Source organism: Pistacia vera, unplaced genomic scaffold (genome assembly GCF_008641045.1).
Source record: "Pistacia vera cultivar Batoury unplaced genomic scaffold, PisVer_v2 Contig27, whole genome shotgun sequence".
NCBI classification, from domain to species: domain Eukaryota; kingdom Viridiplantae; phylum Streptophyta; class Magnoliopsida; order Sapindales; family Anacardiaceae; genus Pistacia; species Pistacia vera.
Window position 1 is genome coordinate 482,506 of NW_022196079.1, and position 13,737 is coordinate 496,242.

The 13,737-nt window shown below is 31.2% G+C and overlaps 1 protein-coding gene across 1 annotated transcript; it reads left to right on the forward strand.

The window, feature by feature from the left end:
* The first annotated feature begins 1,881 nt into the window (after positions 1 to 1,881).
* LOC116133427 (putative clathrin assembly protein At2g01600) lies at positions 1,882 to 9,940 on the forward strand. The gene is made up of 15 exons (XM_031419132.1): positions 1,882 to 2,107; positions 2,241 to 2,310; positions 2,438 to 2,535; positions 3,858 to 3,996; positions 4,166 to 4,293; positions 6,054 to 6,146; positions 6,363 to 6,413; positions 7,033 to 7,098; positions 7,192 to 7,257; positions 7,404 to 7,484; positions 7,581 to 7,661; positions 8,428 to 8,613; positions 8,708 to 8,789; positions 8,892 to 9,016; positions 9,262 to 9,940. The coding sequence occupies exons 1-15, from the start codon at positions 2,018 to 2,020 to the stop codon at positions 9,625 to 9,627; spliced, it is 1,722 nt and encodes a 573-aa protein (XP_031274992.1). The 5' UTR covers positions 1,882 to 2,017; the 3' UTR covers positions 9,628 to 9,940.
* Positions 9,941 to 13,737: the final 3,797 nt, after the last annotated feature.

Here is a 13,737-nt window from a genome sequence, read left to right on the forward strand (position 1 = left end):
TTTTTAAATTTAAATTACTTAAATTTCAATATACAATAAAAAAATCCCCCCCGAAAAAAAAAATATATATATATTATTGTGAAGTCTAATAGAAAAAAGAAATTGAAAGATATAAAAGCATTTCAATCAATAATTGAGGAGAAAAAAAAATTAAGAAAATAAAACAGCTAGGATTTATTACATTATAAATTGGGAGATATTGTCCCTTTTTCTTTCTTCGTTATTGGCCTAAGGGTATTTATATTGTTTAATTTTTATGTCAAATTTAAGAATAACTAACTTGTTTTAGTATTGTTTATATTTACCCTTAGAGGCTTAGAGCACACTTTAAAAGAATTATTTTTAAATTTATATATTTTCTTTTAATAAGTGTATGAAAAACTGTCCTTTTAACTGTAATAGTCCTTAATAGTATCATAAATATTGTTGGAAAATCATTATAAAATTGGTTTACCATAAGGTTAATTAATTCTGGTTCCCTACTTTTTCGCCAATTGCTTGTGGGCTTTATTTCTTATTAATGTTGGCTTTGGAGGACGTCATTTTCTTGCTTTGGTTAAAAAAGCAACTTTATGGTTAGTCAAACCTAAATTATATCATTTTCTTTCACACTAAAGACTGTCGATATTATCAAGGCATTCATTTTTTATATTTATTAAAGCATTTATAGGACATTAGGACGTAACCCCATGGTCCGTTTTTCTAAAAAATGTATAATAAAAGTTTTTTATCTCTCAAATATTTACAATTATAATTTTATGGGAATTTAATTAATTAATTTTTTAATTTTAATAAATAGAAATCATAAATCATAATCAATCCAAAAATCATATATTGAAAAATTTATATTTCTAATTTTTAAAGCACACATTAGTTTACAACTCTTATGAAACGATAATTATCTTTGATAAAATCCAAAAATTCATAAAAAATATATATTTATAGAAAATCCAAAAATTACTCATTCCCAAAGGGTTTAAAAGCTCCAAACCCAGCTGGGACAAAGCCAACCAGGAGACAACACTTGGCCACCCGATCAAGAAAAATTTATTCCTTCTGCTTTGTATTTAATCAATTTATTATTATTATTATTATTTAAACATATATTAATTTAAATTAAATTAATAAAAAGTAGTTCCAAACCGGTGCAACACAGTTGGTCACCGCACTCGTGGCACTTAGGCCCACAGAGGCACCAATCTTCTTTACTATAGTTGTCAATTATTTATTTTATATTAAAGTATTCAATATTAAAATAAAGTCATAATTTAATATAAATTTATATTTAAGTCAAGTTCATTTTCTTAATACTCTCATATTTTATTCTTCTAAGCTAATCTTTTGTCTAAGAATTTAAGCATAAGTATTATCATATATTCATAGTTTCTTTCTCTAGCAAATATTGATATATCTTTCTAAAATGTAAATCTTATTTACCCGTGGGCTTTCATTATTGATGAAATAATTGAATTTTATCTGCTATAAAAATATTGAAAATGAATTTATAATTAAATTTAAAAATTTAAAATTTAAATTTTAAATAATATTATACTTACAATTACAATTGAATACTACAATAAAACAAAAATTTTACAAAATTAATATAAAATAACTATTTTATACGTTAACATAACATTATTCTTTAATTTTTACTTCAGGATAAACCTGACTGTCTGGCCCCAACTAAAGCTGAAACTAGAAAAATGATGATGACGCGTACCAAAAGAGGGGCCGCCAAACGGCCAACCATTTCAGAAATAATTCTATAATAAATAAATGAACTTGCCACACAAATAAAAAATAAAATAACTAAATAAAATAGGAAGCACATTTCTTGGCAATCTTGATCAAATTGTTCTCTTTTCTCTCTCTCTCTCTCTCTTTCTCTCTCTCTCTCTCCATTCTGCGAAAAACAGAATCTAAATACGCGCTGAGAGAGAGAAACCAGGCCTCAACAACACGTAATAACTGAACAAGAAACCGATCTCCGCGCTCTGAACGACACCGTCTTCTTGCGATGGGAACGCTTCAGACTTGGCGAAAGGCCTATGGCGCTATCAAAGACTCCACCAAAGTCGGCCTTGCTCATGTCAACAGCGACTATGCGGTACCGTTTCAATCACTCTCACACTCTCTCTCTCTCTCTCTCTCTCTCTCTCTCTCTCTCTCTCTGTGTTTCTCACTCGCTCACTCAGTCTTTAGATCCGATTTGATTTTTGTTTTGATTATGCTATAATTAGGATATGGATGTGGCCATAGTCAAAGCTACCAACCACGTCGAGTGTCCGCCCAAAGAAAGACACCTTAGGAGTGAGTAATTTTAGTTTTAATTTTAATTTAATTTTTGTATTGATATAATTTTGGTTTAGTTTTTTTAAAACGAGATTATTGAGGTTTTGGTGAAAAGATTTAATAATAATTGCGAAATTCTTTGCAGAAATCTTGTTTGCCACATCTGCAATTCGTCCTCGAGCAGATGTTGCTTATTGCATTCATGCACTTGCTCGTCGATTGGCCAAGACTCGTAATTGGACGGTAATGATTTTGATTAATTTTAACATTTATTTGGTTATTACATATTTGTTGTATAATTTTGGTTTCTGTAGATCTGTTTATTATTGTATATTTATCGCTCTTTTACTTTGCTACACCTATATATGCTTATTTGAGATGTATAGAAGATAATTGTAGACAGCAACATGTGTTATTATACTATCATGAGTATCTAATTTAACTAAACGTGAGGGTCGGAATTTGTTATCATAAAAGCTTTTTTGCATTAACATATTGATCACAAATCTCGTGATGTTAGTAACTTAGTTTGTAATGTTTTGAGCTTTGGTGTGATAATTTGATTTTTTTTTATTTACTAAGATGATGGTTGTGGAAGATTGGATAACTAATTAATGCATTTCTTGAGCCATCAAAGCATAATGTTCACCACGGGACTGGATAAAAGATTTTGTGATATTTGTGAAGATTCTGATCACAGAAGCTATTTGTGTTATTCTTGGTCAACCTTGTTGGTGAAGAATTGTCCAAAAATGATTAGCTTTTAATAGGAATTGTGATAAAGTTCACGTCTGGTTTATTAGCTATTTGTTGGAAGCTATGTGAAGAATTGTCCAAAAGGATTAGCTTTTAATAGGAATTGCATAAAGGGTATTTCCTTTGATCTAAAGGTGACAAGGAGGAGCCCTCTCACTTACCTTACAACTATCCTAGTCTTAGAATTGACCTGGATCTGATTATGTTGCTTAATAGATTTCACCAGTGGCTAAGTTGGTGCCTCCCTAGAGGGTTCTGTCATGGTTGATGTCCAGTTTTTCTGCCTACACTTATTTTGGATTGCTGTTTATGAAAGATTCTAATTAATCATCTAAAACAGGTTCCTGTCAAAGTTATGTGGCGATTTATTTTCCCCCTCTTGTCCCTAAAGAACAAAGAGATACATATGGTTCTTTTCTTTTGGTCATTGGCAATGCTGGAGGAACTGCTGTATATTTGTTGCAAAGTTCATGAATTTTATCTTGCTTTCTCATGGGAAAGGTGAAAATAGATTGCGAGAATTTTTAGAAGTGGAGTGTACATTGGCCCTTTGGTGATGGTCTTGTTTACAGGGTATCTTATGCCATCCTTGCATCAGAATTTTTATGGATCTTAATTTTATTTCATAAGCTTTTTTGCATTATGAGTTGCATGTCATGAATTTTGATATCTATGAAGTAATTAAATAAGTTGAATTGCCGCTGTAATTATTGCCTGAAACTAGAATCCTTCTAATGTGGAAAACAAATTCTTATATTACTATTATTATTGTTGTTGTTGTTATATCTTTGTTTCTTGTTGTTCAACAGGTTGCATTAAAGACACTGATAGTTATCCATAGGACATTGAGGGAGGGCGATCCTACTTTCCGAGAAGAACTACTGAATTTCCAACAGAGAGGACGCATTCTCCAACTTTCTAATTTTAAAGATGATTCGAGTCCAATTGGTGAGTTTTGATGCCCTTATCTCTCTCTTTCACTTATCTTGGCTCTCAGTATTATCTTTTATCTGTTGGATCTGCTAACACCATATAAATTAACAAAAATACCTATGTGGTGTGTTTTGCTTATTTATAAAGATGAGAATTCTTGAATTAATACTTAATATATGTTCAGCCTGGGATTGCTCTGCATGGGTACGTACCTATGCACTATTTTTGGAGGAACGACTTGAATGTTTCAGGGTTCTAAAGTATGACATTGAAGCTGAACGTCTTCCAAAACCTGCCCAAGGGGAGGATAAGGTACATTCCCTTAATGGTTGCATCATTTTTGTTGAAATGAGAAATCAGAAGTGAATAAAAGTTATGATGATAACATGTGCCTGGGAAAGAAAACAAAATGGAGAGTTGATAAATTAGTATTGTGAAATTTGATTTTCATTTGACTGTTTAAATGTGGATTTAGCATCTGTTTTTAGTCATCAGTTTTCTACATTGTATAAGTTTGCTCACATCTTGTTTTTTATTTCTAGAATTATATTCTGAATGGCAGCAACTTTGTAGAATTTGATTCTTGTTGATAAAGTTTGATGTTATCATTTTTTCTTTGAAACAAAGAAAACTATTTGATTGTTGAATTATAGTCCTTGGATCCTTATAGTACATTGTGTGACACTTTCTTTGTTTTCTTAGCTTCCATGGGTAATGCTTATGATATACTTATTATTATTATTATTATGGGAGTTTCAACCAGTGCTCATGCTGATTATATTTCTCTTTTAAGGAGGTAATGGTTATATATTAGGCTGTTAACATGATGAAGTGCTTTTTGCAAAATAACATGACAGTAAGTGCTATTGAAAGTTTGTCTCATTAGGAGCTCTAGAACTTGACACCCTTGAAATGCCATGGAGTCTTATTGGAGTAAACTTGTTTAATGCATGGCTTCACTGTGTCTTTTGAGCAACCTGTGACAACAAGTAGCCCATGCCGTTAAGTGCTGGAGCCTTTGATGACATGTGCTAGATTTGAATGAGAAATACTCTCACCGGACTTCATGGGCTAAATTGTTAGGGATGTTATTCTCTGCTACTGTGCTTCTTAACTAGAACCTTGCACAATTTAAGGTTTTCTTTGTAAGAGAATGAAATTTGGTGACTTTATGTTGGACTAAAGTGAGAGTAGCCTGTGATTATCTTATTGAGATAATTAATATGTGAACCAATCAGTAGGGCATTCCACCTCTCATAAATTTATAGTAGTATAAATACACTGCCCTACTGCTGCTGCTAAAGAATTAAGCAATAATTTATAGTAGTATAAATTTAATTTTTGACCTATAATTTTATCCTTTTCTCACTTATTTTCTTCATATATCTTTTCTTCCCAGGATTCTTCACGTCTCTGTCTCCCTTTCTTATTGCTTTCGTGCCTTCTCGCTTAATTTTTATTCAAACACAGTGTTAGCATTTAGCAAAAGGAATCTGTCAAGTAAAGTTCTAGATATAGTTAAAACTTGAACCAATATGTTGTTGATTTATTGTTTACGATGTAACTTGGAATTGTGTTCTGTTCTAATTTTCTAGATCAAAATTGGTTTTTATTGATAAGTATCAGTTACCAAAGTTATAAGAAAGCATCAGTTGGATATATGATGCTAAGGAGTAAGGACCTATTTGATATATAATTAAATGAAGTGTTTCCTTTTTTTTTTTTTTTTTTTTTCTTTTTTTTGAAACCAAGGGACACAAGAAATTTATGAAATGCATGTGATTGAAATGAGTTGAAATGTTTACATAATAGTTTTGGATACAATCTTGAAAGCTAGTGTAAAATAAATAAAAAATGTGTTTAGTTATAAAAAATATTAAGATACTACTCAAACCGTTTTAAAATTTATTTAATTAAACACGTTTTCAGAACACCAACCAATGGGCCTAAATTGGCAGTATTTTGTATCCTTTATTATTGCAAGTGTGTTGAGCTGCAATATTCTGGCAATTTTTGTTTTAATCTTTATGTATTCATTGTGTCATTCAATCTTTCTCTTTTTCAATGGGTAGGGTTACAGCAGAACCAGGGACTTGGACAGCGAAGAACTGTTGGAGCAGTTGCCTGCTTTGCAGCAACTGTTGCATCGTCTTGTTGGTTGCCTGGTACTTCTTTTAAATCTTTTTGAAACTAATTTTCTCATGAATATAGTTATATGTTTTTAAATAATTCGTTTGTGGACATTTCTTACCCATATTATGATTTTGGCCCACACAAGGATATAAACCTTTGTGGTGTAGATACTTCTGCATTCTGCTCATTTGTTGTTCATTTTAGCATTTGTGAAAAAATAAATGTTGATGCCGCTTTTGTCTTTGCAGCCAGAAGGTGCAGCACTTCATAATTATGTTATACAGTATGCTCTTGCTCTGGTATGAATGCTGTCTTTTTCCTTTTTCCTTTTTCCATTTTTCTTTTTGGTAATTTCACCTTTTTTATCACCTCAAGTTTTGCCTATACCATCCTGTACCTCTGTGTGTATGTGTACCACTGTGATCCAAAGATAAAAATGTCATCCCTTGTGGGGCCAAGTTTATATAACTGTACGCTAACTGATTGAAAGATTCTTGCATAATCAAACTAAGTACCTGTTCCTGACCAAATATAAAAAAAAAAAAAAAAAAAAAAAAAAAAAAAAAAAAAAAAAAAAAAAAAACTATTTAAAACAAAATCTGAAAAAGGAAAATAGAAGTTTTTGGGGAGAAGGAAAGAGAGGGAGGGGGTTACATGTGTGCGATTGAACTAATGCTTCCATTATGTGGATAATGAAGATTTTGATACTTGTGAATTAGGTTCTGTTTAGATGAAAAATTTGTTGTTTTCTCTAGCATTTGATTGTAATGCGCTTATTTGTTTTTTTAAAATCATTAATCAATATTACTGTAGCAAACGTAAGCATTCATGTTAGAAGATGTGACATAAAAAATAATGCATAATTGATTATGAAAGTTATTCAAATTTATTTTGACCTTGTCAATATACATTTTTCAGGTACTGAAAGAGAGCTTTAAAATTTATTGTGCTATTAATGATGGAATCATTAATCTTGTTGATAAGGTAATTTGGATTGGTCAATTATGCAAGAATTGTTTTGTTTTAGCTAAATGTTATTATGCTTTCTGTTTCTGTTAAGCTTTAATTTCCTTGCAGTTCTTTGAGATGCCAAGACATGAAGCTATCAAAGCCCTTGAAATCTACAAACGAGCTGGCCAGCAGGTTATGTGGTGCATTTCTTTTGTCTAATCTTGATATTAAGTTGAATATAGTTGACAGCTTTCATATGCATTCAGATATTACTTTTATGTTATTAATTGTACTTTTTTAAGTTTCATTGCCACCTAATATATACATTTTTGCTGCAGGCTGGGAGTCTTTCTAGTTTCTACGAAGTTTGCAAAGGATTGGAACTTGCTCGGAATTTCCAGTTTCCTATTCTGAGAGAGGTATTGATGCTGTAATGATAATAGGATACTTTAGTTTGTTTTCGTTCTTATCTTTGTTACAATAAACTTCTGTTAATTCTTTGTTTCCTTTTCCAGCCACCACAATCTTTTCTTACAACAATGGAAGAGTATATACGGGAGGCACCGCGGGTTGTTACTGTTCCTAGTGAGCCATTGGTCAGTACAAATTTAATAATGTAGATAACATAGTGTTTTACAAAATCAATGTCCCTTTTATGTTGGTTTTCTTATCTATATTTAAAGCCTCTGACTGGCTTCATCATTTTTAACAACAAACTAGAGTTACAGAGAAAGGCAGCATATTGTTAAAGAGTGAGAAATGATAGTGTAAATTGTCAAAATCTCAGTCAGTGAATATGGACAGAATCGTACATAGAACTAGAGTTGTAAGGATGAAATTGATTTCTGTTTCAGAATTCAAGTGTGATCGGGGATGTCATTTATGTCAAAGCTAAAGAACTGGTACTAGCTGGCCATACTTTATGGTTGAATACTCTGGCCTGTTAAGAAACATCACGGCTGAAGTGAGATTTGAGTTGGATGAAGAGTGAGGAAAATGGAATAAATCTATTTGAGACAAAGTATGAGTATGATGAGTTAAGGATAAGATCCGAGTTTCTTCAGATAGTTTGGCAGTGTGAAGCAAAATCATGGATATTGCCGTTAAGGAGAAGGAATAAGATCTGAAAGAAGTAAGAAAAAGTATGATTTCCTTCAGTCTTTCCTGAGGTTATGGCCCCTGGTGGAGAGCTTTATGTTGAGAAATGATTCACATATTGCTGATGCCTTGATTTTGGGGTGACAAAGTGAAGTAGATATGTAGTAACACTAACTGATTTTAGTTATCCTTAGCTCTACTGCTTATTTTCCTTGAGTATTGTTTTAAGGAGATCCTATAGGACTAACATGTGATTGTTAACAGCTACTAACGTACAGACCTGATGAAGGTCCTTCAGAAGATGCAAATATACCTGGTGATGAACCTGAGCCTCAGCCTTCGGATGATGTTTCTGTCTCTATTGAGGAGGTTACACCTCCTACTCCTACTCCACCTCCTCCTCCTCCTCCTCCTCCTCCACAGAACAACAATGATTCTGCAGATCTGCTGGTAATTGATATTTGATTTGTTAAGTCATTGTATTTGTTATCAGAATTCACCCTCTATCACATTTCATTATGTTTATCCGTTCTGGTGGGTTCAGGGATTGAGCTATGCTGCCGCCAATGCATCTGCAATTGAGGAAAGTAATGCCTTGGCTCTAGCCATAGTTCCATCTGAACCTGGTAATGCAATTTTAATTCTTATCTCTCAAGAGTCTTTTTCCGCCTGTGCTTCTGCAATTTTTGTTGCTTTTAATGTTCATCAAGTGGTGCCTTTTTCTGTAGGTGCTACTGCTCCAACATTCAATTCACATGCTGGTCAACCAAAAGATTTTGATCCTACTGGATGGGAGCTTGCCCTGGTCACCACACCAAGTACCGACATTTCTGCAGCTAATGATAGGCAATTGGTATGGCCGTCCTGTGGTTTTATCATGAATCTGTTAATCCGTTGCAGTTTTAAGTCAGGCTGATAGTATTTTGGGAACTAGGCTTGTTGTTCTAGATATAGTGCCTAACCTAGAATTTTCTGCATTTTCTCATTTGATAATAAAATATTTATCATTCGTATTTTTCTATAGCCATATGGAACAATAGTTGAACTTGAAGTTAGCGCATGTGTCTTTTGCTAACTATACTGTCAATCGAATGCTAGGCTGGTGGACTGGACTCCCTCACACTGAACAGTTTGTATGATGAAGCGGCATATAGAGCCCAACAGCCTGCCTATGGAGCACCAGCCCCGAATCCATTTGAGGTACAGGACCCATTTTCCATGTCGAACACCATTGCTCCCCCTCCATCAGTTCAAATGGCAGCAATGTCTCAGCCGCAGACCAATCCCTTCGGAACATATCAACCGACCTTCCAGCCTCAGCCGCAGCCACAGATGCAGCCGCAACAACATTTAATGATGACCCCATCGAACCCTTTCGGTGACACTGGCTTCGGGACATTTCCCGTGAATCCCGTCAGCCATCCACAAACAACCAATCCTTTTGGCACACCAGGTCTTTTGTAATGACACGCATTGAAACTTTTGAAAGGTGTGGTAATTTTTCCCGGGTGCAGTTGGTTTTGGTATATTATGCAGGTGAGTGATTGGGCTGATGGGGAGCATTTTGTTCCATAAAATTTGATAATTTTCGGCCTGATTTGATGACTTGTCTGGGTTGTAAAAGTTGTCGAGTGAATAGTAAAAGATATAATAATTAGTTCCATTTTCTCTTTTTTCCCCTCCAAACATATTCAAATCAATTTGTATTGAAAGGTCGTTTTCAAATTACTTGCTAATTCAATTATTTATTTTAATAGATGAGGTAGATTTGGTCACATCCATTTTATGCCTTTTGTAGTTGAAAGATTGCTGTATTGATTGTTATCGGAAACCAATTGTTGATGGGCATTCACAAATCAGAATTGAAATATGTAGTGACAAATTCATACGCGTCTTTATCATCAACTTCCCAATACCAAATAATAGTTGCTAGAAAACAAACCTAAAGATTCTTCTTTTATAATCCTGGAAATCGGCTGAAGAATCTGAAAGAATGCAAAAAAGTTGAACAAAAAAGCAATTGAATACTGGCCCATTTCATCTTCATCAACCAAGATTTAAAAGATAAATTGGATTCCCTGAGTTCTGTGCTTCACAGATACGGTATGCAACATCAATTTCTGCGAACTGAGTTGTTGTATTCTATTGGATACCATTTCTAGTAAAGAACAAAAAGATGCATTGCGATGGGGTATATGTTAAGAGAGCTTTAACTTATAACATGTTTATCCACACTTTTGGGCTTTTGGTTTGGTTGGATACCTAATGTTCCTTTGAATGTCTTTATTTCCTCACAATTTGGTTGCCTATTTTTAATTATTTATATATGGTTCAATCTTTGTATTTGGTCAATTATTATTATTAACCAAATCATTTCCTTTAAGGGCATGTTAATTGTTGCATGATTTAGTAAGAAATCAAAGTGAGAAACTTAAACAATTATGAGATAATAATAACCCAAAGAGGATAAACATATATAGTTTCCTTTACATGCTCTTGTAATCTTCAATTTTTGGCTTAAAAATTTAACCAAACCCAATGAAAACAATTGCCTTGTTAGTAAGCATGGAATAATGGGTGTGCAACACATGTGCTTTATTTTTTTTGCATGCTTGGGAGTTATCATGCAATGTTTCTCTTTGAGGAAACTCTTTCTTATGTTATTGTTATATGCATGCTTACAAAATAGGATTGCTTCTTCAACTTTGCCCACTTTTGCTTTAAACCAAAACATGTTATTGGCTTAAAAAAAAAAAATTTTAACATTTCGGTTGGATTACAAAGAAATATTGAAGCTATTTTTATTTTGTTTTTAGGTTTTAAATTAGCTTTTAGGATTATATTCAAACCTGTTTCCAAAAATATTTCAACCAAAAACATATTTTAATATTTTTCAAAAGGTAATAATTATATTTAAATTCTAAACAAATAATATAAAAAGTATTTTTTATTTTTATTATTATTTTTTAAATATATCTATAAATTCTCGAACTTGCTTTACAAACCCGGTTTTACAATTGAAGCTCCCATTTAACCCGATAATTTCTAAGAAGCATTTGTGGAAGTAAACCATAGGTTCTGACTATTCAACTAACACCCATCACCCTCATGGGTATTGTATTAAAGGCAATTTTCTTATCACTTTCTAAATTTATAGAATTGGAAAAAAAAAAAACTTATCAAGTTTTAAAACAATAGCACCATTGTTCAATTAAATTTTTTGCTTTTTAGAGAAGAAAGAATATCTAGATTTTTCAAAAGCCGAAGCAAGGGAGATGGGGGGGAAGGGCGAAGGAGGGGCCTAAAAGCTAAAGAAGGGTAAGGCAAAAAAGCTAAAGAAAAATTAGGGCCCAAAGCCTCTCAAATCTTCATCATTACATTCACAATCTCCATTTGGGTTAATTTTCTTTTTTATTTATATTTTATATTAATTAATTAACATGTTTGTGGTTATTACAGCTGGGTTTCATGAATCAATAAAGCTTTGTTATTTTGGTAATCATGGAATCCTAAGTTTTTCATATTTATATTCTTATGATACCATTAATTCTCAGTTAAGTTCCTAATCTGAATAATCCTACGATTAACAAGTTAATTTTTACATTAGGAAATTAATTCTTCAGAAACTTGGCTCTATTTAATTACAACTGAAAACTATTTAAAAAAATTATACCTACTAGCCCTAAATCTGTCAAAGAGAATTTTGTTGGGGCTAGAGATTTTATTTTATATTTTTAAAGAAAAAAAATTATATATCATTTTCAGAAGTTTAGGAAATAGCTTTTTTATATTTTGTAATTGCTTTTACAGTAATTCCTATAGTATGTAAGAAATATTAGCAATATATAAAATATATTTTATCAAATTAGAAAATTATTACTACTGATAATAAATTTTATGCTTTTTTTTATTTTTAAAGAAAAAAAACTCTATATAAAGAAAATTAATAGTTAATTTTTTTAAAATGAGAGCAAAAAATTTGACTTTTATTAATCATATTTTTTAATATGCATTTCTTTATTGATGTGCACGTGGTAGTTTGATGTTAGGAAAGGTGACATAGTGATATAATAATTGGTTATGCTGTAATATCAAATAGCAATTATATTATTTAATTACATTTTACAGTACCATGTTCCCCCTATATTAATTTAATGCATTTATTATAATTAATTTTTCATTAAAAGTTTATATATTACAATTATTCACAATTACTGCGCTATTACATTTTTCTTTTAATTTGACATTTCTACCATCTTTAATTACTTATTTATTTATTGACTAAGAAATTAAATGTTGTTTTCTTTAGGTTCCAATCAAGCGGAAAAAATACTAAATAAAAGAAAATCATATCATATTGTACATTTATCCTACTAAATCGGATATCAGATGGGGAATCGAATCTGAGATCGTATATCTATCTGCCCCATCTTTTATTCGCCCTAAACTACCCATAGATGGGTTTATCTAGTAAAATGCTATTACATATAACTATATATATAAATAAAGGGTATTTTCAAAATTGATACAAAATAATAAGATTTTATTAAATAAATATATAAATGATATAATATGCAAGTCTTGTTCATCAATAATTTTCTTGGTAAACAACAATTTTTTTTCTTTTTCAATTTAGTTTGATTTTCTTAATTCATCAGCTTTAAACTCAGCCTTTTCATCATATATAAATATAATTATATATATCTTGAATTTTAGGGTTTTAGTTTTAAAATATAATGTGTCTTATAGTAGAAAATATTATTTTTTCGAAAATATTTTATTTATTTATTTACTAAAATAATGTTCAAAAGCTTCCTTTAAGAGAACTTTTATTCTCTTCACTTTAGTTCTAGTTCCTTTCAATTTCATACATCAAACCAACCAAAGTTATTACAAATAAAAAAAAAATATCCATCATATAATTGTCCGATTATTATATCATTTTATTAGAAAAAAAAAAACTAATTTTCTAATGTAAAAAGATAATTTATAATCATAATTTTGTTCACATATTAAAAAACTTTCAAACTTCGCAATTGAGAATTTCGTGTATACAAAAAACACTCTTTTTTAAAAAACTTAACGTGAAAAACTTGAAACTGAAAAAAAAAAAAAGTTAGCCTAATTTTGTGCACCACCCACTTGAAAGTGAATCTCAAACAGTGCTGGGTTGAGGTCCATGTCCAAAAGATTTGGACACTTCAACTATAGCTAATGCTTATCTCAACTGAAATTTAAAGTCAGAATCAATCTTTATAATAAATTATATCATATGATATTTTTCATATTGCATGATGCTGATGAGCCCTACACCAAATTTCATAAAATATGCTTTTCTGGGCCTTTCATCTATAAACAACCCTTATATTTACGCCCATGTATCGTTTTTTTTTTTTTTTTTTTTTTTTTAAATACATGTTATGCACTGAAATCTAGAGAATATTTAATATTCCATATCTTAGTCTAATTTAATAGACTTTAATTTAAATTAATCCCATTTTAATTATATCTATCAAGAAAGATATACATGCCATTCTTAATCTTTTGGATGGATACCCAATCATCCAAATAAAT